Source organism: Ranitomeya variabilis, chromosome 7 (assembly GCF_051348905.1).
Source record: "Ranitomeya variabilis isolate aRanVar5 chromosome 7, aRanVar5.hap1, whole genome shotgun sequence".
NCBI classification, from domain to species: Eukaryota; Metazoa; Chordata; class Amphibia; order Anura; family Dendrobatidae; genus Ranitomeya; species Ranitomeya variabilis.
In genome coordinates, this window is record NC_135238.1 from 46,135,752 (window position 1) to 46,161,680 (window position 25,929).

At 46.4% G+C, this 25,929-nt stretch overlaps 1 protein-coding gene across 1 annotated transcript in view; it reads left to right on the forward strand.

Moving 5' to 3' along the window:
- LOC143785862 (piwi-like protein 1) overlaps nucleotides 1–10,215 on the forward strand; it is a 78,452-nt gene extending 68,237 nt beyond the window's left edge. Inside the window, exon 10 of the mRNA XM_077274998.1 lies at nucleotides 10,031–10,215. Coding sequence (XP_077131113.1) covers nucleotides 10,031–10,181 — 151 coding nt within the window. The 3' untranslated portion in view covers nucleotides 10,182–10,215. The remainder of the gene's footprint in view (nucleotides 1–10,030) is intronic.
- The last annotated feature ends 15,714 nt before the right edge of the window (nucleotides 10,216–25,929 follow it).

Consider the following 25,929-nt stretch of genomic DNA (forward strand, 5'->3'; position numbering starts at 1 on the left):
GACGCGGGCGCCGCAGGGACGCATGCGGCGCAAAACACAAGTGCGACGCATGTCCATGCGCCCCCATGTTAAATATAGGGGCGCATGACACATGCGGCGCCGCTGCGGCGCCCGACGCTGCGGCGCCCGCCGCTAATGTGAACGTAGCCTTAGTTCTACATGAAAAATTATTTTCTCGATCTAGGGTGGCACCCTCGTTCTGGTATTTTTTAGAAGATAACTGTCTGTTACAGAGGCCTGGAGGAAAGACCGTTCCTTGTGTCCTTACAGGGACCCAGGAAGGGGCTTAAAGTGCCGCTGGTGATGGAATCCGTCTTGTGGTTGTTGTGGAATCTTCATTTTCAGTTTTGAGTGAATGATCTGCTCGTGCCCAGGGGCGGTCTGTGGGGGCTTCATGTGGTGCTCTGATTAGGTATTCATAATGCAGACTGCTGACAGATCACTGATCCCTAAAAAAAAATCCATTTTAAAATGGCACCTGCGCAGTAGCATCTATTTGTGTCTATAGAGGAGATCCGATAGCTGCCACTGCACATGCACAGATGGCGCCATCTTGGAGGAGGATTTTTTTTTTTCTCGGGCTAGCAGGGGCAGCACACAATCTAGAAATGTACAAGCGTCTAGGAAATTGATCCGCAGTACGTCTCGCGTACACTCACGTGCCATGGCGTCTCTGAGCTCCATTTCTCGTTCTCCCTCAACAGATGTTGGTAGTGAACTCTATTCTGAGTATGAATCGGACGTCTCTTTAGATCCCGTTTCGCCAGACTTTCAGAGGACTGTTGATTCTCTGAGGCCGTCAACCAAAATCTGGAGGTTGATGAAGACTCCAGCTCTGTGCCGGATCACGCTGTGTGCTTCAAAAAAGCTAAGCGTCCTCATAGAACATTAACCATTCACTCGGAGTTTCGGGATGGGATATAGTTAATCTACACAGGGAGGGACCGGATAAGTGCTTTACAAGACAAAAACCGCTTGAGGCGAAGTACCCTTTCTCAGCAGATCTCAGAAAGGATTGGGCCGAGTCCCCTGCAGTAGACCTGCCAGTCTCTCACCTGGCATCCAAAACCCTTCTATCCCTGCCGGACGGATCATCTATTAAAAATCCCACAGACTACCAGGTAGAAAATTTGGCTCGATCTGTCTTCGATGTCTCAGGTGCGGCTCTATATCCTTCCTTCGCTGCCGTGTGGGTAGGTAAAGCAATGGTTTCTTTGTCGGAGACCTTGGCTAATTCTGTTCAGAGCAGTAATCTTCCTCCGGAAGCAGCGCAGCTGGCTAGCCATATTTCTCAGGCAGGAGATTACCTGGTACACGCTTCTTTGGATGTGGCCAACTGTGCGACTCTATCGGCGGCAAATGCCATCACGATCAGAAGATCTTTATGGCTCAGAGAATGGAAGGCAGATTCTGCATCAAAAAAGTCTGACATCTCTTCCTTACTAGTGTGGGTGTTTGTTTGGAAAGAAACTGGATCAGCTTATCTCGGATGGTACGGGAGGAAAGAGCTAATTTCTTCCCCAGCAGAGGCTTAGGCGTCCTTTTCGGCGTCAACAACAAATCCATTTCCGATCCTTTCTCGCCAATCCAGATTGGTCCAATCCCACTACCTCTTCAGGATCAGGACGCTCTCCTCACACAAACAGAGGACCCCAGGCATCCTTTAGGTCCAATCAGCAATGGAAGGGCCAGACCAAACAGTCTGGATTTAAGGGAACTAGGTCCCACAGATTTTCCTCCCAATGACTCATGGGGTTATCCAGTCGACACCAGCAGGGTAAGCGGTCACCTACTTCTGTTTCACCAGGTTTGGCTCTGTCGTTCACGACGAATGGGTCACAGACCTGGTGTGTTCCGGATACAAAATTGATTTTTCTTCGAATCCCCCGACTCGTTTCTTTCCTTCCCAACTTCCAGCAACAAGGGCAAAGACTCTTTCCCGAGCCATAGACTCTTTGCGCCGCAATGGCGTCATTGTTCCGGTGCCGGAAAACAAAAGGTTTGAGGGATTCTACTCCAACCTATTACCGTATATACTCGAGTATAAGCCGACCCCCCTAATTTTGCCACAAAAAACTAGGAAAACTTATTGACTCGAGTATAAGCCTAGGGTGGAAAATACAGCAGCTACCGGTGAATTTCAAAAATAAAAGTAGATGCTCCATACCATTCATTATTGCCCCAAAGGAGGTTCCATATAAAGCTGTGCCATATATAATGCTCCATACCGTTGATTATTGCCCCATAGATGCTCCATATATACAGGTCCTTCTCAAAAAATTAGCATATAGTGTAAAATTTCATTATTTACCATAATGTAATGATTACAATTAAACTTTCATATATTATAGATTCATTATCCACCAACTGAAATTTGTCAGGTCTTTTATTGTTTTAATACTGATGATTTTGGCATACAACTCCTGATAACCCAAAAAACCTGTCTCAATAAATTAGCATATTTCACCCGTCCAATCAAATAAAAGTGTTTTTTAATAACAAACAAAAAAACCATCAAATAATAATGTTCAGTTATGCACTCAATACTTGGTCGGGAATCCTTTGGCAGAAATGACTGCTTCAATGCGGCGTGGCATGGAGGCAATCAGCCTGTGACACTGCTGAGATGTTATGGAGGCCCAGGATGCTTCAATAGCGGCCTTAAGCTCATCCAGAGTGTTGGGTCTTGCGTCTCTCAACTTTCTCTTCACAATATCCCACAGATTCTCTATGGGGTTCAGGTCAGGAGAGTTGGCAGGCCAATTGAGCACAGTAATACCATGGTCAGTAAACCATTTACCAGTGGTTTTGGCACTGTGAGCAGGTGCCAGGTCGTGCTGAAAAATGAAATCTTCATCTCCATAAAGCATTTCAGCATTTCCCCAGGTCAAGCCACTTTTGAACCATAAACAGCGGCAGAAGCGCCTGACCTGGGCTACAGAGAAGCAGCACTGGACTGTTGCTAAGTGGTCCCAAGTACTTTTTTCTGATGAAAGCAAATTTTGCATGTCATTCGGAAATCAAGGTGCCAGAGTCTGGAGGAAGACTGGGGAGAAGGAAATGCCAAAATGCCTGAAGTCCAGTGTCAAGTACCCACAGTCAGTGATGGTGTGGGGTGCCATGTCAGCTGCTGGTGTTGGTCCACTGTGTTTCATCAAGGGCAGGGTCAATGCAGCTAGCTATCAGGAGATTTTGGAGCACTTCATGCTTCCATCGGCTGAAATGCTTTATGGAGATGAAGATTTCATTTTTCAGCACGACCTGGCACCTGCTCACAGTGCCAAAACCACTGGTAAATGGTTTACTGACCATGGTATTACTGTGCTCAATTGGCCTGCCAACTCTCCTGACCTGAACCCCATAGAGAATCTGTGGGATATTGTGAAGAGAAAGTTGAGAGACGCAAGACCCAACACTCTGGATGAGCTTAAGGCCGCTATTGAAGCATCCTGGGCCTCCATAACATCTCAGCAGTGTCACAGGCTGATTGCCTCCATGCCACGCCGCATTGAAGCAGTCATTTCTGCCAAAGGATTCCCGACCAAGTATTGAGTGCATAACTGAACATTATTATTTGATGGTTTTTTTGTTTGTTATTAAAAAACACTTTTATTTGATTGGACGGGTGAAATATGCTAATTTATTGAGACAGGTTTTTTGAGTTATCAGGAGTTGTAGGCCAAAATCATCAGTATTAAAACAATAAAAGACCTGACAAATTTCAGTTGGTGGATAATGAATCTATAATATATGAAAGTTTAATTGTAATCATTACATTATGGTAAATAATGAAATTTTACACTATATGCTAATTTTTTGAGAAGGACCTGTAGCTGTGCCATATAGAATGCTCTGCACTGTTCATTATGGCCCCATAGATGCTCCATATAAAGCTGTGCCATATGCAATGCTCTGCACTGTTCATTATGGCCCCATAGATGCTCCTTATAAAGCTGTGCCTTATATGCTCTGCACTGTTCATTATTGCCCCATAGATGCTCCTTATTAGGCTGTGCCTTATATGCTCTGCACTGTTCATTATTGCCCCATAGATGCTCCATATAAAGCTGTGCCATATATAATGCTCTGCACTGTTCATTATTGCCCCATAGATGCTCCTTATTGGGCTGTGCCTTATATGCTCTGCACTGTTCATTATTGCCCCATAGATGCTCCTTATAAAGCTGTGCCATATATGCTCTGCACTGTTCATTATTGCCCCATAGATGCTCCTTATTAGGCTGTGCCTTATATGCTCTGCACTGTTCATTATTGCCCCATAGATGCTCCATATAAAGCTGTGCCATATATAATGCTCTGCACTGTTCATTATTGCCCCATAGATGCTCCTTATTAGGCTGTGCCTTATATGCTCTGCACTGTTCATTATTGCCCCATAGATGCTCCATATAAAGCTGTGCCATATATAATGCTCTGCACTGTTCATTATTGCCCCATAGATGCTCCTTATTAGGCTGTGCCTTATATGCTCTGCACTGTTCATTATTGCCCCATAGATGCTCCATATAAAGCTGTGCCATATATAATGCTCTGCACTGTTCATTATTGCCCCATAGATGCTCCTTATTAGGCTGTGCCTTATATGCTCTGCACTGTTCATTATTGCCCCATAGATGCTCCTTATAAAGCTGTGCCTTATATGCTCTGCACTGTTCATTGTTGCCCCATAGATGCTCCTTATAAAGCTGTGCCTTATATGCTCTGCACCGTTCATTATTGCCCCATAGATGCTCCATATAAAGCTGTGCCATATATAATGCTCTGCACTGTTCATTATTGCCCCATAGATGCTCCTTATTAGGCTGTGCCTTATATGCTCTGCACTGTTCATTATTGCCCCATAGATGCTCCTTATAAAGCTGTGCCTTATATGCTCTGCACTGTTCATTGTTGCCCCATAGATGCTCCTTATAAAGCTGTGCCTTATATGCTCTGCACTGTTCATTATGGCCCCACAGATGCACCTTATAAAGCTGTGCCTTATATGCTCTGCACTGTTCATTATTGCCCCATAGATGCTCCTTATAAAGCAGTGCCATATATGCTCTGCACTGTTCATTGTTGCCCCATAGATGTGCCATATAAATCTGTACCATATATAACGCTGCTGCAATAAAAAAAAAAAAAACACATACTCACCTCTCTTGCTTGCAGCTCCTCAGCGTCCCGTCCCGGCGTCTCTCTGCACTGACTGTTCAGGCAGAGGGCGGCGCGCACACTATATGCGTCATCGCGCCCTCTGACCTGAACAGTCAGAGCCAGAGGACGGGAAGACAGAGCGGCGCCCGGCGGTTGGAACGTGGACAGGTGAATATAAAATACTCACCTAGTCCCGGCGCTCCTGACGCTGTCCCTGCCTGTCACACTGTCTTCGGGTGCCGCAGCCTCTTCCTCTGTCAGCGGTCACTGGCACCGCTGATTAGAGAAATGAATATGCGGCTCCAACCCTATGGGAGTGGAGTCCATATTCATAACTTTAATGAGCGGTCCCACGTGACTGCTGAACAGGGGAAGAGCTGCGGCACCCGACGACAGTGTGACAGGCAGGGACAGCGTCAGGAGCGCCGGGACTAGGTGAGTATGCGACAATCCTCTCTCCCCCTCACCCGCTGACCGTGACTCGAGTATAAGCCGAGAGGGGCACTTTCAGCCCAAAAATTTGGGCTGAAAATCTTGGCTTATACTCGAGTATATACGGTAGTTGTCCCAAGAAAGGACGGAAAAGTGAGACCCATACTAGACCTCAAACTTCTAAACAAGTTTGTCAAGGTCCATCATTTCCACATGGAGTCTCTTCGTTCGGTCATAACCTCAAGTGAAAAAGGGGAGTTTCTAGCATCCATCAATTATTCGATATGCTTACCTGTGTCAAGGTGAAAATATATTTTCTTATACACTTTTGTACTTTTATATATCTTATACTGTGAAACAATAAGTTTTCCCTTGCTAATGCAAATGTAACTGTATTAAAGATGGCTGCCAGTGTTCATTCTTCACTTTAGTTTAGAGTCTGAAAGGTTAAGTTTCATTTCTTCTGAAATCGAAACTTGGAAATGTAAAGAAGAGGAGGAATCCACCAGAAGACGTCCGACGAATCAGAAAGAGATTGAACACTAGACGTATACTGTTTAAACCCCGCCTATTGCATTCCTTTTTAGTGTTGTGTATTCTGTTGTGGCCTATTTAAAAATAGAAAAAAAACAAAACACATAATCAGGTTCCTTGCATCGTGTTCTCATACACTTTATGCAGTTAATAGCACTCTGTGTCTGTACTGCTACATACTTAGGCAGTTAACTGATTCATGCAGCTTTACATGAACACCCGAGCCTTACACTATGGCTGGTCCAAATAACTAAAGCAATTGTTACCATCCACCTCTCGTGTCTCCCCTTTTCCTCATAGTTTGTAAGCTTGCGAGCAGGGCCCTCATTCCTCCTGGTATCTATTTTGAACTGTGATTTCTGTTATGCTGTAATGTCTATTGTCTGTACAAGTCCCCTCTATAAGTTGTAAAGCGCTGCGGAATATGCTGGCGCTATATAAATAAAAATAATTATTATTATTATTATTCTAGAATAAAGTTAGTTGCTGTACTGCTTCTGACAGATGTGGATGCGGGACATCAGCTAAAATTGAATCAGCTGCGTGTTTGAGTCATTTTAATTGGTACCAGATGTTCTGCGCTCACACTATAATTTGGAATGACTGGTGAATGAGGATTTATTTTCGTTACGACCCCGACACCTGGACATCCCGATTCCCCCACCCCCAAAAGTTCCTGCGTTTCACCATTCCCGAACTGCATTTTCAATTCACAGCCTTGCCCTTCGGCCTCGCTACTACTCCCAGGGTTTTCACAGGGCGGCTGTCATGTCCATTCTGCACTCTCGGGGCCTGGTCGTCCTGCCCTGTCTGGACGAACTCTTGGTCAAGGGTCCGTCTTTCCACAACTGCACGGAGTCCGTCCGTATCACTTGAGATACTCTTTCTCGTCTAGGTTGGCTGATAAACTTAGCCAAGTCTTCCCCCGTTCCAGCTCAGCAGATATCCCCTTTTTAGGCATGATCCTGGACACCTCGCGAGGGTTGGTGATTCTCCCTCAAGACAAGGTCCTAGCCCTTCAGCAAGGAGTCCCCACACTTTTTCAGTTATCCCCTCATTCCATCCCCTTTGCGATGAGGGTACTCTAGAAAATGGTGGCAGCATTGGAAGCGGTTCCTTTCGCACAGATGCACCTCCGGCCCCTACAGCATGCTCTTCTAGCCGCTTGGGACAGGAACCCTTTCTTCCTCGACTTCCGGTGCCGCCTATCCCCGCGGGTCAGGCAAACTCTCAGATGGTGGACATTGAGTTCTTCCCTCAACCAGGGAAAGTCCTTTTTGCCGGTCCAATGGCTAGTGGTGACTACTGATGCCAGTCTTCTGGGCTGGGGAGCAGTTTTTTTGTCACCACACCGCTAAGGGCCGCTGGTCATCTCAGTAATCGAAACTGCCAATCAATGTCTTGGAAATCCGAGCGATATGGCTAGCGCTACTGCAGTTTCATTATCTCCTAGCTGGTCACCCAATCCGAATTCGATCGGACAACACCACGGCTGTGGCATACATCAAGCATCAAGGGGATACCCGCAGCAGGGAGGCCATGTGCGTAGTAACTCGCATTCTCAGCAGTGCACATACCAGGCTTGGAAAACTGGGCGGCAGACTTCCTCAGCCGCCAGGGTCTCGCCTCGGGGGAGTGGGAACTTCCAACATATCTGTCTTTTTTGGGGGACCCCGGATGTGGATCTGATGGCGTCCAGACTGAACGTCAAAGTCTCCAGGTTTTTAGCTCTGTCTTGAGTTCCAAGAGCCATAGGAGCGGGTGCTCTGGTTCTTTTGTGGTGCCAGTTCCGTTTTCTGTACGTTTTTCCCCCGCTGCCGCTTCTTCCGAGAGTCATCTGGAAGTTCAAGGCGGAAGGGGTTCCAGTGATCCTGGTCGCTTCGGATTGGCCATGCCGGTTGTGTTTCGCAGATTTTTTTGTGCCTCGTCACCGATGTACCTTGGCAACTGCTGGTTCGTTCAGATCTGCTCTCCCAGGGACTGATTTACCACCAGAACACGGCGGCCCTGTGTTTAACGACTTGGCCGATGAATCCTGGATTCTAGCCCAGGCTGGTTTTTCACAACGGGTCACGTCCACAATGATCAGTGCTTGTAAGCCTGCGTCGGTACACATTTATCACCGTACCTGGAAGACATGTTTTGCTTGGTTCAAGGCTCGTGGAAGTCTTCCCCCTCCTCTTCTCTAATCCCACCATTTTGGAGCTCCTACAGAACGGCCTGGTCTCAGGCCTGGCGCTCGGCTCGCTCAAGGGCCAGATATCCGCCTTATCGGTCTTATTCCAACGAAGGATTGCAACAATACCTCAGGTGAAGACGTTCATTTAGGGGGTTACACATGTGCTTCCCCCCCCTATCGCATGCCTTTAGACCTTTGGGACCTTAACTTTGTCCTTTTAGTCTTACAGGGAGCTCCTTTTGAACCGCTTCAGGACATTTTGCTCACCTTGCTATCCTGGAAGTTGTTTTTCTTGTTTCAATCACATCAGTAAGGCGGGTTTCGGAGCTAGCTGCTCTGTCCTGTCGGGTGCCTTTCCTTATTTTTTATCTGGACAAGGTTGTCCTCAGGCCGTCCCCATCCTTTTTGCCCAAGGTTGTCTCATCCTTTCAACTTAATGAGGACGCTGTTCTTCTTTCATTTTGTCCGACTCCAGTCCACATGGTGGAAAAGGCTTTCCATACTCTGGATGTAGTCAGAGCTCTGAGAAGGTATATCTCGAGGATGGTGTCCTTCCAAAGGTCGGATTTCTTGTTCGTGTTCCTGAGGGTCACAGGAAGGGTCTAGCCGTTTCGAAGGCCATGATGGCTACATGGATTCGTTCCACCATTCAGGAGTCCTACAGCATCAGAGGTAAGCCTATTTCAACGGGCATCAGAGCACACTCCACTCGGTCAGTGGGTGCTTCTTGGGCCATTCGGCATTGGTGGAGCAGGTCTGTAAAGCCGCAACTTGATCCAGCTTACATACTTTCTCGAAGCACTATAATGGTCATACTCAAACTTTGGCTGATTTGCTTTAATTATTGTATTGTTAATGTTGTTACTTATGACTGTTGTGTTTGAAACTGTTAAGCTGTAAAGCGCTGCAGAATATGTTGGCGCTATATAAAGATTATTACTAGTATGCGGGGAAAAATTCTGCAGGCTGTGGTGGCACACATCTAGACAGTTGTTACGTGAAGCCTGATGTTTTCGGTTGTTGTTTCCCACCCAGTGACTGCTTTGGGACGTTCCATGGTCCTGTATCCCCCAACTAGGCTAAGGAGAAAGAGATTTTTGTGTACTCACCATAAAATCCTTTTCCCCGAGCCACTCATTGGGGGACACAGCACCCAACCTGTTAGCCTAATGGCTTGTGCTTGTTCCTTTTTTTGACATGTTGTTGTACTCTTATGTATTATTAATGTTCTCCTACTGCTTTTGCACTGAACTGGTTCTCTGGGAGCCAGCACGAGGGTGTATACTGCAGGGGAGAAGCTAACTTTCTTTGTATTAACTTGGTGTCAGCCTCCTAGTGGCAGAAGCATACACCCATGGTCTGTGTCCCCCAATGATTGGCTCGGAGAAAAGGATTTTACAGTGAGTACACAAAAATACCCAGTTTTTAACCACTAAAGTATACATAAAAAAACTTACAAGTTTGCTATCACCATAATTATACTGACCTGAAGAATCATGTTGAACAGCAACAAAACAAAATCCAATGATGGAATTCCTCTTTAAGAAGCCGGTTTGTAGTTGCCATCGTTCCCATTAGATCAGTTTTAGGAGGACGTCCATTATCACATTGGCAAGTTAATGGGAGCCGCTCTGCTCACTTCTGCTGTGTTTTTGGTTTTTGTAGATGCTTCTCATCAATCAAAGAAATTTTTTTTTGTTTTGTTTTTTTGTTTTGTTTTTTTAGCCCAAGACTAACCGTGGTGGTGGTGAAGAAAAGAATAAATGCCAGATTCTTTGCCAATATGGGCGGCCGGCTCCAGAATCCACCACCGGGAACAATCGTTGATAGTGAAGTCACCAGACCTGAATGGTTAGTACATATGTGCCCAGAATAAGTATGGAGGGAGGACTAGTAATGTCTGAAGTGTGACTCCTGGGAGACCCCCACCTTACTTCAGACCCCACACTGGGAGATGTCTGGCAGTCAAGTAAATGAGGATGAGCTGCAATACCAGACACTGCCACATAAAGAGTAGTGCTGGTTAGGGTTGAGCGAAACGGGTCGATCATTTTCAAAAGTCGCCGACTTTTGGCTAAGTCGGCGTCTCATGAAACCCGATCCGACCCCTGTGCTTGTCGGCCATGCGGTACGCGACTTTCGCGCCAAAGTCGCGTTTCAATGACGCGAAAAGCGCCATTTCTCAGCCAATGAAGGTGAACGCAGAGTGTGGGCAGCGTGATGACATAGATCCTGGTCCCCACCATCTTAGAGAAGGGCATTGCAGTGATTGGCTTGCTGTCTGCGGCGTCACAGGGGCTATAAAGGGGCGTTCCCGCCGACCGCCATCTTACTGCTGCTGATCTGAGCTTAGGGACAGGTTGCTGCCGCTTCATCAGAAGCAGGGAGAGCGTTAGGCAGGGTCCACTAACCACCAAACCGCTTGTGCTGCAGCGATTTCCACTGTCCAACACCACCTTCGGTGTGCAGGAACAGTGGAAGCTATTTTTTTTTTTTTTTCCCCTCAGCGCTGTAGCTCATTGGGCTGCCCTAGAAGGCTCCGTGATAGCTGTATTGCTGTGTGTACGCCACTGTGGAAACCAACTGCTTTTTTCAAAGCACATATCCTCTTGTTCCTTCCTTTCTGCACAGCTATCTTTTTTGTTTGTCCACACTTTTTATTTAATTTGTGCATCAGTCCACTCCTATTGCTGCCTGCCATACCTGGCTTACATTACTGCAGGGAGATAGTAATTGTAGGACAGTTTTTTTTTTTTTTTTGTTTTTTTTTTGTGGGAGATTAAGATTGGCATTTCTGCTACAGTGCCATCCCTGTGTGTGCCATCTCTCACTGAGTGGGCCATAGAAAGCCTATTTATTTTTTCCGTGATTTGTGTTCTAAAATCTACCTCAACACAGAAACACTACATCAATCAGTGGGAGAAAAATATTGGCCTCAGTCAGGGCTTGTGTGCCACTGCTGTGTGTGCGCTATCTCTCATTCAGTGGGCTATAGCAAGCCTATATTTTTTTTTTTTTTTTTTTTTTAATATTATTTGGTTTCAAAAGTCTCCCTGAAAAAAAAAAAAAACCTAAAAAAACAGTGGGAGAGTAATATTGCCCTTTCAGCTTGTGTGCCAGTCTTGACTCCTGGGTGTGCCACCTCTCTCCCTCTCATTCAGTGGGCCATAGAAAGCCTATTTATTTTTTTTTTTAAATATTATTGGGTTTCTAAAGTCTCCCTGAAAAAAACAAAAAATACATAAAAAAACAGTGGGAGAGTAATATTGCCCTTTCAGCTTGTGTGCCAGTCTTGACTCCTGGGTGTGCCACCTCTCTCCCTTTCATTCAGTGGGCCATAGAAAGCCTATTTTTTTTTTTTTAATATTATTTGGTTTCTAATTCTCCCTGAAAAAAAAAAAAAAACCTAAAAAAACAGTGGGAGAGTAATATTGCCCTTTCAGCTTGTGTGCCAGTCTTGACTCCTGGGTGTGCCACCTCTCTCCCTCTCATTCAGTGGGCCATAGAAAGCCTATTTATTTTTTTTTTTAAATATTATTGGGTTTCTAAAGTCTCCCTGAAAAAACAAAAAATACATAAAAAAACAGTGGGAGAGTAATATTGCCCTTTCAGCTTGTGTGCCAGTCTTGACTCCTGGGTGTGCCACCTCTCTCCCTTTCATTCAGTGGGCCATAGAAAGCCTATTTATTTTTTCCGTGATTTGTGTTCTAAATTCTACCTCAACACAAAAACACTACATCAATCAGTGGGAGAAAAATATTGGCCTCAGTAAGGGCTTGTGTGCCACTGCTGTGTGTGCTATCTCTCATTCAGTGGGCTATAGCAAGCCTATTTTTTTTTTTTTTTTTTTTTTTTTAATATTATTTGGTTTCTAAAGTCTCCCTGAAAAAAAAAAAAAACCTAAAAAAACAGTGGGAGAGTAATATTGCCCTTTCAGCTTGTGTGCCAGTCTTGACTCCTGGGTGTGCCACCTCTCTCCCTCTCATTCAGTGGGCCATAGAAAGCCTATTTATTTTTTTTTTTAAATATTATTGGGTTTCTAAAGTCTCCCTGAAAAAACAAAAAATACATAAAAAAACAGTGGGAGAGTAATATTGCCCTTTCAGCTTGTGTGCCAGTCTTGACTCCTGGGTGTGCCACCTCTCTCCCTTTCATTCAGTGGGCCATAGAAAGCCTATTTTTTTTTTTTTTAATATTATTTGGTTTCTAATTCTCCCTGAAAAAAAAAAAAAAACCTAAAAAAACAGTGGGAGAGTAATATTGCCCTTTCAGCTTGTGTGCCAGTCTTGACTCCTGGGTGTGCCACCTCTCTCCCTCTCATTCAGTGGGCCATAGAAAGCCTATTTATTTTTTTTTTTAAATATTATTGGGTTTCTAAAGTCTCCCTGAAAAAACAAAAAATACATAAAAAAACAGTGGGAGAGTAATATTGCCCTTTCAGCTTGTGTGCCAGTCTTGACTCCTGGGTGTGCCACCTCTCTCCCTTTCATTCAGTGGGCCATAGAAAGCCTATTTTTTTTTTTTTTAATATTATTTGGTTTCTAATTCTCCCTGAAAAAAAAAAAAAAACCTAAAAAAACAGTGGGAGAGTAATATTGCCCTTTCAGCTTGTGTGCCAGTCTTGACTCCTGGGTGTGCCACCTCTCTCCCTCTCATTCAGTGGGCCATAGAAAGCCTTTTTTTTTTTTGGTTTTTTTAATATTATTTGGTTTCTAAAGTCTCCCTGAAAAAAACAAAAAAAACATAAAAAACAGTGGGAGAGTAATATTGCCCTTTCAGCTTGTGCGCCAGTCTTGACTCCTGGTTGTGCCACCTCTCTCTCTCTAATTGTGGGCCATAGAAAGCCTTTTTTTTTTTTTTTTTTAATATTATTTGGTTTCTAAAGTCTCCCTGAGAAAAAAAAATAAATAAATTAGGTGGGAGATTAATATTGACATTAGTGCTTGAGTGACAGTCCTGCGTGTGTGTCATCTCTGTGATTTTGTGCCACAGAAAACAGAGTGTGTAACATTGTGCCTGATTTTCCTTGTGGTCTCACCAACCTGTTAAGGGATATTGAAATCATACTGAAGTTATAGCTCACCGTGTAAGTTGTTTGATAGCAACAAATAAAGTTACTTTGGTTAAGATTTTAAAACAATGAGGAAGTCTGGTGCAAGAGGTCGTCGTGGGCGTTCATTGTCAGCTGGTAATGATGGTAGTGGTAGTGGAGCATCAGGTGGTCGTGGGGATAAAAATATTCCACCTAAGTCTGGAGCTGTGGAGCCAGTTTCGTCGTCAGGCTACACAAGGCCTCGAACGCTCTCTTTTCTGGGAGTAGGAAAACCGCTTTTAAAGGCGGAGCAGCAACAGCAAGTTTTGGCTTACATTGCAGACTCAGCCTCTAGCTCTTTTGCCTCCTCTTCCGAAACTGGTAAATGTAAAAGCAGCGCGTCGCTTGTGGATGTTCACGGTCAGGGACAAGTCGCTTCCTTGTCCTCCTCAGCAAAAACTACAACAAGAGAGAAGGATGCAGCAGGCGACACAACGGGTCACTCCATGGAGCTCTTTACACATACCGTCCCTGGCTTAGAAAGTGAAACATTTAACAGGCCATGCCCATTACAAGTATATTCTGACATGGAGTGCACTGATGCACAGCCACAGCCAGAGTACTATGCTGCTCCTTTGACTCAGACCACCACATTGCCCTCTCAGGGTACAGATCCACAATCAGACCCTGATGAGACTATGTTGCCCCGCCACGAACGCTATACCACCGACCGACACAGTGACACAGACGAAGTTGCACACGAGCTCGAAGAGGAGGTAATAGATGACCCAGTTATTGACCCCGATTGGCAGCCATTGGGGGAACAGGGTGCAGGCGGCAGTAGTTCAGAAGCGGAGGTGGAGGAGGGGCCGCAGCAGGCATCAACATCGCAACAGGTTCCATCTGCCGGGCCCGTATCTGGACCAAAACGCGTGTCAAAGCCAAAACCTGTTGGAGCACAGCGTTGCCATCCGGTTAAAGCTCAGTCTGCAATCCCTGAAAAGGGATCAGAGTCTAGGAAGAGTGCAGTCTGGCATTTTTTTAAACAACATCCAACTGATCAGCGCAAAGTCATCTGTCAAAAATGTTCAACTAGCTTAAGCAGAGGTCAGAATCTGAAAAGTCTAAATACTAGTTGCATGCATAGACACTTAACCACCATGCATTCTCAAGCCTGGACTAACTACCAAACGTCCCTCAAGGTTGTAGCACCCTCGGCCAATGAAGCTAGTCAGCAACGCAACATCCCTTCCGTCACTGTAAGGCCACCATTTTCCGCACCACCGGCAGTATCTGTGCAGGTTTCTTTGCCAGCCAAAAGCAGTCAGGGTCAGGGAATCACCAGTTTTGTAGGAGGAAATATTGCATGTAGGGCACCGGCGGAAACAATACCGTCTCCAACCGTCTCTCAGTCTGCCATGTCCACCGGCACACCCGAAAGTTCCACGATCTACAGCTCTCCAGTCCAGCTCACCCTACATGAGACTCTGGTTAGAAAAAGGAAGTACTTATCCTCGCATCCGCGTACACAGGGTTTTAACGCCCACATAGCTAGACTAATCTCGTTAGAGATGATGCCCTACCGGTTAGTTGAAAGCGAAGCTTTCAAAGCCCTGATGGAGTACGCTGAACCACGATACGAGCTACCCAGTCGACACTTTTTTTCCAGAAAAGCCATCCCAGCCCTGCACCAGCATGTTAAACAGCGCATCGTCCATGCACTCAGGCAATCTGTGAGTACAAAGGTGCACCTGACTACAGATGCATGGACCAGTAGGCATGGCCAGGGACGTTATGTGTCCATCACGGCACACTGGGTGAATGTGGTGGATGCAGGGTCCACAGGCGACATCAATTTAGGGACAGTTGTGCCTAGCCCACGGTCTAGGAAACAGTTGGCTGTAGGCGTTCGCACCCCCTCCTCCTCCTCCTCGTCCTCCTGCAGAAGCTACAGCTCTTCCACAGAACGCAGTCGGCCAACCACTCCATCGGCAGATGACACTGTTGCACACCAGTTGTCCCATTATGGGCCAGCTACTGCCAAGCGTCAGCAGGCTGTATTGGCTATGAAGTGTTTGGGCGACAACAGACACACCGCGGAAGTTCTGTCCGAGTTCTTGCAACAAGAAACGCAGTCGTGGCTGGGCACAGTAGATCTTGAGGCAGGCAAGGTAGTGAGTGATAACGGAAGGAATTTCATGGCTGCCATCTCCCTTTCCCAACTGAAACACATTCCTTGCCTGGCTCACACCTTAAACCTGGTGGTGCAGTGCTTATTGAAAACTTATCCTGGGTTCTCCGACCTGCTCCTCAAAGTGCGTGCACTTTGCTCACATATCCGACGTTCGCCTGTACACGCCAGCCGTATGCAGACCTATCAGCGGTCTTTGAACCTTCCCCAGCATCGCCTAATCATAGACGTTGCAACAAGGTGGAACTCAACACTGCACATGCTTCAGAGACTGTGCGAACAGAGGCGTGCTGTTATTTATTTGTGGGAGGATACACGGGCAGGCAGTAGGATGGCAGACATGGAGTTGTCAGGTGTGCAGTGGTCGAAGATACAAGACATGTGTCAAGTCCTTCAGTGTTTTGAGGAATGCACACGGCTGGTTAGTGCAGACAACGCCGTAATAAGCATGAGCATCCCCCTAATGCGTCTGCTGATGCAAAGTTTGACGCACATAAAGGAGCAGGCGTCTGCACCAGAGGAAGAGGGAAGCCTTGATGACAGTCAGCCATTGTCTGGTCAGGGCAGTGTACAGGACGAGGTAGCGGGCGAAGAGGAGGTGGAGGACGAGGAGGATGATGGGGATGAGTATATTTTTAATGCGGAAACTTTCACGGGGGCACAGGAAATTGGTTGCGTGTCACGGCCGGGTTCTGGTTTTTTGAGGGACACAAGTGACGTAGATTTGCCTGCAACTGCCCCTCAACCAATCACAACCGGAGATTTGACAAGTGGAACTTTGGCCCACATGGCGGATTATGCCTTACGTATCCTACAAAGGGACACACGCATTACGAAAATGATGAACGATGACGATTACTGGTTGGCCTGCCTCCTTGATCCACGCTATAAAGGCAAATTGCAAAATATTATGCCACATGAGAACTTGGAACTAATATTAGCAACCAAACAATCAACTCTTGTTGACCGTTTGCTTCAGGCATTCCCAGCACACAGCGCACGTGATCGTTCTCACACGAGCTCCAGGGGGCAGCAGACTAGGAGTGTTAGGGGTGCACACATCAGAAGTGGCGTTGGACAGAGGGGTTTTCTGACCAGGTTGTGGAGTGATTTTGCTATGACCGCAGACAGGACAGGTACTGCTGCATCAATTGAAAGTGACAGGAGACAACATTTGTCCAGTATGGTTACTAACTATTTTTCATCCCTTATCGATGTTCTCCCTCAACCGTCATTCCCATTTGATTACTGGGCCTCCAAATTAGACACCTGGCCAGAATTGGCAGAATATGCATTGCAGGAGCTTGCTTGCCCGGCAGCAAGTGTCCTATCAGAAAGAGTATTCAGTGCTGCAGGGTCAATATTAACCGAAAAAAGGACTCGTCTGGCTACCCAAAATGTTGACGATCTAACATTCATTAAAATGAACCACAACTGGATTTCAAAATCTTTTGCCCCACCTTGCCCGGCCGACACCTAGCTTTCCTATGAAAAGCTCTTGCCTGTGAATTACTTTTCTAATGTCTAATTTGCTGCTGCAGATTGTACAGCATACGACATGTTTACACCTCCCTAAATGGCCAAACTCCCCACACGGGGCCGTGGTATCGCGACTTGGCGCAAGCACCCGTGAGACTGCTGTTTGTCTGAAGAGGTGGGTGTGCTCGCTTTTGGTTGACGGCATTGCTACTGGGTCCCTCATAGTACAATGTAGTGTCTCTGGCGGTGGTGGTGCGCACCCAACGTCAGACACACCGTTGTAACATGAGTGGCCCTGGGGCGGTCCCGCCGGCCTCAAGAGAGTTCCCCCCTACCCCAGCTCAAACTGGGCTCTACTACGTGCAAAATTATGTCGCACAGCTCCACCAATCTTTAGTCTATTCGCTGACATCATTCAATGTCTGGCACTGACAATACAAATTTGTAGACATCTATGATGCAACTTAAAGTAGTCTGTGTCTGTGTCCTATATTGGCACCATTAAATAGTTACTGCCAAATTACTATGTCAGAAACACAGCAGATGAGCCCACCCCTGTACCTAAGTATGCCATCTTTTTTTTTGTTTTGGTTGTTTTGCGAGACATTAACATCTATTTATATTTTGGGAGTACTGGGACAGACACTCCTTGCACTACTCCTCCACTCAGCACCAAGCTGCCTGCCCGTGTATCCATGTAACCGCTGTAAAACTGCCATGAGCCTATTGTTTGTTATTTTAGGCCTTTGATAGCCTGTCTGCGGTCCCTACTCCTCCACTGACCACCAAGCTGCCTGCCCGTGTATCCATGTAACCGCTGTAAAACTGCCATGAGCCTATTGTTTGTTATTTTAGGCCTTTGAAGCCTTTCTGCGCTCCCTCCTTCCACTAGTCCTCCACTGACCAGACCACTGCTGCCCGTGTACCCCTGGAACCAATTTTAAAGTGCCTACAGCCAGCCCATTTTATTGTGTTAGGCCTTCGAAGCCTGTCTGCGGTCCCTCCTTCCACTAGGCCTCCACTGACCAGACCACTGCTGCCCGTGTACCCCTGGAACCAATTTTAAAGTGCCTACAGCCAGCCCATTTTATTGTGTTAGGCCTTCGAAGCCTGTCTGCGGTCCATACTTCCACTAGGCCTCCACTGACCAGACCACTGCTGCCCGTGTACCCCTGGAACCAATTTTAAAGTGCCTACAGCCAGCCCATTTTATTGTGTTAGGCCTTCGAAGCCTGTCTGCGGTCCCTCCTTCCACTAGGCCTCCACTGACCAGACCACTGCTGCCCGTGTACCCCTGGAACCAATTTTAAAGTGCCTACAGCCAGCCCATTTTATTGTGTTAGGCCTTCGAAGCCTGTCTGCGGTCCATACTTCCACTAGGCCTCCACTGACCAGACCACTGCTGCCCGTGTACCCCTGGAACCAATTTTAAAGTGCCTACAGCCAGCCCATTTTATTGTGTTAGGCCTTCGAAGCCTGTCTGCGGTCCATACTTCCACTAGTCCTCCACTGACCAGACCACTGCTGCCCGTGTACCCCTGGAACCAATTTTAAAGTGCCTACAGCCAGCCCATTTTATTGTGTTAGGCCTTCGAAGCCTGTCTGCGGTCCATACTTCCACTAGTCCTCCACTGACCAGACCACTGCTGCCCGTGTACCCCTGGAACCAATTTTAAAGTGCCTACAGCCAGCCCATTTTATTGTGTTAGGCCTTCGAAGCCTGTCTGCGGTCCCTCCTTCCACTAGGCCTCCACTGACCAGACCACTGCTGCCCGTGTACCCCTGGAACCAATTTTAAAGTGCCTACAGCCAGCCCATTTTATTGTGTTAGGCCTTCGAAGCCTGTCTGCGGTCCATACTTCCACTAGGCCTCCACTGACCAGACCACTGCTGCCCGTGTACCCCTGGAACCAATTTTAAAGTGCCTACAGCCAGCCCATTTTATTGTGTTAGGCCTTCGAAGCCTGTCTGCGGTCCATACTTTAAATACTCCTCCACTCACCACCAAGCTGCCTGCCCGTGTATCCATGTAACCGCTGTAAAACTGCCATGAGCCTATTGTTTGTTATTTTAGGCCTTTGATAGCCTGTCTGCGGTCCCTACTCCTCCACTGACCACCAAGCTGCCTGCCCGTGTATCCATGTAACCGCTGTAAAACTGCCATGAGCCTATTGTTTGTTATTTTAGGCCTTTGAAGCCTTTCTGCGCTCCCTCCTTCCACTAGGCCTCCACTGACCAGACCACTGCTGCCCGTGTACCCCTGGAACCAATTTTAAAGTGCCTACAGCCAGCCCATTTTATTGTGTTAGGCCTTCGAAGCCTGTCTGCGGTCCATACTTCCACTAGGCCTCCACTGACCAGACCACTGCTGCCCGTGTACCCCTGGAACCAATTTTAAAGTGCCTACAGCCAGCCCATTTTATTGTGTTAGGCCTTCGAAGCCTGTCTGCGGTCCATACTTCCACTAGTCCTCCACTGACCAGACCACTGCTGCCCGTGTACCCCTGGAACCAATTTTAAAGTGCCTACAGCCAGCCCATTTTATTGTGTTAGGCCTTCGAAGCCTGTCTGCGGTCCATACTTCCACTAGTCCTCCACTGACCAGACCACTGCTGCCCGTGTACCCCTGGAACCAATTTTAAAGTGCCTACAGCCAGCCCATTTTATTGTGTTAGGCCTTCGAAGCCTGTCTGCGGTCCCTCCTTCCACTAGGCCTCCACTGACCAGACCACTGCTGCCCGTGTACCCCTGGAACCAATTTTAAAGTGCCTACAGCCAGCCCATTTTATTGTGTTAGGCCTTCGAAGCCTGTCTGCGGTCCCTCCTTCCACTAGGCCTCCACTGACCAGACCACTGCTGCCCGTGTACCCCTGGAACCAATTTTAAAGTGCCTACAGCCAGCCCATTTTATTGTGTTAGGCCTTCGAAGCCTGTCTGCGGTCCATACTTTAAATACTCCTCCACTCACCACCAAGCTGCCTGCCCGTGTATCCATGTAACCGCTGTAAAACTGCCATGAGCCTATTGTTTGTTATGTTAGGCCTTTGATAGCCTGTCTGCGGTCCTTACTTTAAATACTCCTCCACTCACCACCTAGCTGCCTGTGTATCCATGTAACCGATGTAAAACTGCCATGACTGCCTACTGTTTGTTATTTTAGGCCTTTGATAGCCTGTCTGCGGCCCCTACTTGCAATACTCCTCCACTGACCACAATGCTGCCTGGAGTGCCTGCCTGTGTATCCATGTAACCGATGTAAAACTGCCATGACTGCCTACTGTTTGTTATTTTAGGCCTTTGATAGCCTGTCTGCGGCCCCTACTTGCAATACTCCTCCACTGAGCACAATGCTGCCTGGAGTGCCTGCCTGTGTATCCATGTAACCGATGTAAAACTGCCATGACTGCCTACTGTTTGTTATTTTAGGCCTTTGATAGCCTGTCTGCAGCCCCTACTTGCAATACTCCTCCACTGACCACACCAATGCTGCCCGTGTACCCCTGGAACCTATTTAAAAGTTCATAGAGCCTAGTTATATATTTTATTTACTATTAATAAGGCCATGATGGACTACGCTGTACCACGCTACAAGCTAACCAGTCGACACTTCTTTTGCGAGAAAAGCCATCCCAACCCTCCACCAGCATGTAGAAGACCGCATTGTCCATGCACTCTGGCAATCTGTGAGTACAAAGGTGCACCTGACAACAGACGCATGGACCTGTAGGCATGGCCACGGAAGATTACGTGTCCATTACGGCGCAATGGGTTAATGTGGTGGATGCATGGTCCACAGGGGACAGCCTACTAAGTCTGTCTGCAGTCCCTAATTCAAATTGTCCTCCACTGTCTAAATCGGAACTTCCACCTTCTGGCTTTCGGCCTATAGTATCAGAAATTAAACTGCATTTGGCCTTCAACTTTGGTTAGGGCCTACTAACGGCTTCTGCCCCTCCCTGGTGTTGCCCTCAACTAAATAAAGCTGAGCTTCAACCTTCCGGCTCTCATTATGTGGTTTTAAAAAAAAAAATGGTGGTTAGGGCCTACTAACGGCTTCTGCCCCTCCCTGGTGTTGTCCTCAACTAAATAAAGCTGAGCTTCAACCTTCCGGCTCTCATTATGTGGTTTAAAAAAAAAAAATGGTGGTTAGGGCCTACTAACGGCTTCTGCCCCTCCCTGGTGTTGTCCTCAACTAAATAAAGCTGAGCTTCAACCTTCCGGCTCTCATTAAGTGGTTTTTAAAAAAAAATGGTGGTTAGGGCCTACTAACGGCTTCTGCCCCTCCCTGGTGTTGTCCTCAACTAAATAAAGCTGAGCTTCAACCTTCCGGCTCTCATTAAGTGGTTTTAAAAAAAAAAAAATTGGTGGTTAGGGCCTACTAACGGCTTCTGCCCCTCCCTGGTGTTGTCCTCAACTAAATAAAGCTGAGCTTCAACCTTCCGGCTCTCATTATGTGGTTTAAAAAAAAAAAATGGTGGTTAGGGCCTACTAACGGCTTCTGCCCCTCCCTGGTGTTGTCCTCAACTAAATAAAGCTGAGCTTCAACCTTCCGGCTCTCATTAAGTGGTTTTAAAAAAAAAATGGTGGTTAGGGCCTACTAACGGCTTCTGCCCCTCCCTGGTGTTGTCCTCAACTAAATAAAGCTGAGCTTCAACCTTCCGGCTCTCATTAAGTGGTTTTAAAAAAAAAATGGTGGTTAGGGCCTACTAACGGCTTCTGCCCCTCCCTGGTGTTGTCCTCAACTAAATAAAGCTGAGCTTCAACCTTCCGGCTCTCATTATGTGGTTTTAAAAAAAAAAAAAATGGTGGTTAGGGCCTACTAACGGCTTCTGCCCCTCCCTGGTGTTGTCCTCAACTAAATAAAGCTGAGCTTCAACCTTCCGGCTCTCATTAAGTGGTTTTAAAAAAAAAATGGTGGTTAGGGCCTACTAACGGCTTCTGCCCCTCCCTGGTGTTGTCCTCAACTAAATAAAGCTGAGCTTCAACCTTCCGGCTCTCATTATGTGGTTTAAAAAAAAAAAATGGTGGTTAGGGCCTACTAACGGCTTCTGCCCCTCCCTGGTGTTGTCCTCAACTAAATAAAGCTGAGCTTCAACCTTCCGGCTCTCATTAAGTGGTTTTAAAAAAAAAATGGTGGTTAGGGCCTACTAACGGCTTCTGCCCCTCCCTGGTGTTGTCCTCAACTAAATAAAGCTGAGCTTCAACCTTCCGGCTCTCATTAAGTGGTTTTAAAAAAAAAATGGTGGTTAGGGCCTACTAACGGCTTCTGCCCCTCCCTGGTGTTGTCCTCAACTAAATAAAGCTGAGCTTCAACCTTCCGGCTCTCATTATGTGGTTTTAAAAAAAAAAAAAATGGTGGTTAGGGCCTACTAACGGCTTCTGCCCCTCCCTGGTGTTGTCCTCAACTAAATAAAGCTGAGCTTCAACCTTCCGGCTCTCATTAAGTGGTTTTAAAAAAAAAATGGTGGTTAGGGCCTACTAACGGCTTCTGCCCCTCCCTGGTGTTGTCCTCAACTAAATAAAGCTGAGCTTCAACCTTCCGGCTCTCATTATGTGGTTTTAAAAAAAAAATGGTGGTTAGGGCCTACTAACGGCTTCTGCCCCTCCCTGGTGTTGTCCTCAACTAAATAAAGCTGAGCTTCAACCTTCCGGCTCTCATTAAGTGGTTTTAAAAAAAAAAAAAATGGTGGTTAGGGCCTACTAACGGCTTCTGCCCCTCCCTGGTGTTGCCCTCAACTAAATAAAGCTGAGCTTCAACCTTCTGCTCCAAATTACCATTTTAAAAAATGCAATAGGCTTTTCCGGCCTACTAAAGGTGTCTGCCCCTCCCTGGTGTTGTCCTCAACTGAACAAAGCTGAGCTTCCACATTCTGGCTTTCGCCCTATACTATCAGATATTAAACTGCATTTGGCCTACTAGTGTGGTTAGGCCCTTGAAACAGTGTCTGCTGCTCTTGGGTTTGCTACTCCACTGAACAAAGCAATGCCGCCTGTTTAGTCCTGTTACCAATTTTGAACTGCATGTAGCCTACTTTATTCTTTGGCCCTATATCTGTTTCCTCCTCATCCTGCCCATTGCCCAGCCACTGCTAAATGAGTCTGCTGGTACATTGACCTAGACCACTACATTCCCCTTGTACTCTACACAGCCAGAATCTGTCCCTGCTGAAAGTAAGGTTCCCCTTCCCGCATGTTATACCACCTTACACAGGGACAAAGAGGAAGGTGCAGATGAAAGTGCAGGTTCCTTCATCAGGTGGGGGGGCATACTCGTTGGCGACGTCACTGGCACAGGGCCCCTCAGAGTACGCAAAAGTGTCGCTGCTGGTGGGAGGCGCCCCCGCCATGCAAACACACCGCCGTACTTTGAGGGGCCCTGTGCCAGTGGCAATGCGAACGAGTGGGCCCCCCCTGCTTGCTCAGGATCACAGCACTTGCAACTTTTAAATACTTACCTTTCCCTGCAACACCGCCGTGACGTAGTCCGCATTTCCTGGGCCCACGAAAAACTTGAGCCAGCCCTACTCCCCCCACAACTTTCCCCCAATTCCCTATGCCCAACTATTATTATACAGTTAATTAAGATTGGCAAGCTTCAGAAACAAGAATGGATGTTTTTGGCATTAAAATGGGCACTGTAGGTGTTTTCCTGGCCTCCACTCACTGCCGACTATGCTTCCCCATTGACTTGCATTGGGTTTCGTGTTTCGGTCGATCCCCGACTTTTAGCGATAATCGGCCGACTGCACTCGACTCGACTCTGGACAAAATCGGGTTTCCCAAAACCCTACTCGATCTTAAAAAAATGAAAGTCGCTCAACCCTAGTGCTGGTTTCTGATTTCAGACACCCCCTTTAATCCAGATCAAGGGAAAGTGGACACTAGGAGGTATTTTACTGTAAACCCCCCGACGTTTTAAATATTTCCATAGATCTCTGTTCCTATGGACTCCTTGGTCGGGAGGCTCAAACATAGTGTGCTCAGTATCTTAAAGGGGTTGTCTATTACATGTAAAAAACAAAAAATTAGCCAATGGGGGGGTCTTAAATGAAAAAAAGCCCCCTACCGGACCCCTGACATTCCTCTGTGATACAGATCAATTCTCTTCCTGCTGAGACAGAATGTGATCGCTGAAGGTCATCAGTCATCACTAACTGGCTGCAGCGGTCACTTTGTGTTCCCTGCTGGAAGAAGTGTGGAGACTCTCAGGGATGGGAGGACACAGGCAGCGTTACAAAGAAGTGGTGAGGCTCTTGTATCTTTTTGACCTTTAAGACACCTTTGGGCCCAATCTTAATATAACATGTACTGAACATCCCCTTTAATAAAGTGGCCAGCAGCGATCTGACCGATGCTCTCAGCAATTAATCCATACTTCTTCTGTAAAGTCTCCGGAACAGAACTTGCTCAGAGGAGGCATGGACTTTAGGGCAACCACAAAAAGCTTAGCCAAATCCATTGTTCACGGACTTTCCTGAGTTTCCATAGTTGTCAGGTTAAACTGAAAGAAATGGAGTACAAGTCAGTATGTATGGAAACTAGGAGCATGTTCACACGGGCCATCAATACAGAACAAAGACAATATGGGGGAAAAAATAATAAATTACTGATAGGGATTTGTTATAAATCTCCAAAAATAATGGAAGCAATGGAGAATATCCTCGTAAAGCAAATAGATGAAGCTGTGACTCAAGGAGAAGTCATTATTATGGGGGGACTTCAACTACCCTGAAATAGATTGGGGAACAGAAACCTGCAGCTCCAGTAAAGGTAATCGGTTTTTGACAACTATGAGAGACAATTACCTTTCACAACTGGTTCAGGACCCAACAAGGAGGGGGGCACTGCTAGACCTAATATTAACCAACAGGCCAGACCGCATATCAAATATAAGGGTTGGGGGTCACTTGGGGAATAGTGATCACAAAATAATAAGTTTTCATGTAACCTTTAATAAGATGGGTAGTAGGGGGGTGACAAGGACACTAAACTTCAGGAGGGCAAATTTCCAACGGATGAGAGAGGATCTTGGTGCAATTAACTGGGACGATATCCTGAGACACAAAAATACACAAAGAAAATGGTTTAGCATCCTGGATAGGACCTGTGCACAGTATATACCGTATGGGAATAAACATACTAGAAATAGGAGGAAACCAATATGGCTAAATAGAGCTGTAAGGGGCGCAATAAGGGACAAAAAGAAAGCATTTAGAGAATTAAAGGAAGTAGGTAGTGAGGAGGCATTAAATAAATACAGAAAATTAAATAAATTCTGTAAAAAGCAAATCAAGGCAGCAAAGATTGAGACAGAGAGACTCATTGCCAGAGAGAGTAAAAATAATCCCAAAATATTCTTTAACTATATAAATAGTAAGAAACTAAAAAATGACAGTGTTGGCCCCCTGTCATGATTCTCAATGGCGAGAGAACATAGCCCAGCATATATAAGAACTAGCTCTTGGAAGATGGAAACTGAACTGACCATGAACTAAACCTGCCGCACAACTAAAAGTGGCCGGGTAGCATGCCTACGTTTTTTATCCCTAGATGCCCAGCGCCAGCCGGAGGACTAACTAATCCTAGCAGAGGAAAATACAGTCCTGGCTCACCTCTAGAGAAATTTTCCCCAAAGGCAGACAGAGGCCCCCACATATATTGGCGGTGATTTTAGATGAAATGACAAACGTAGTATGAAAATAGGTTTAGCAAAATCGAGGTCCGCTTACTAGATAGCAGGAAGACAGAAAGGGCACTTTCATGGTCAGCTGAAAACCCTATCAAAACACCATCCAGAAATTACTTTAAGACTCTAGCATTAACTCATAACACCAGAGTGGCAATTTCCGATCACAAGAGCTTTCCAGACACAGTAACGAAACAGCAGCTGTGAACTGGAACAAAAATGCAAAAACAAACAAG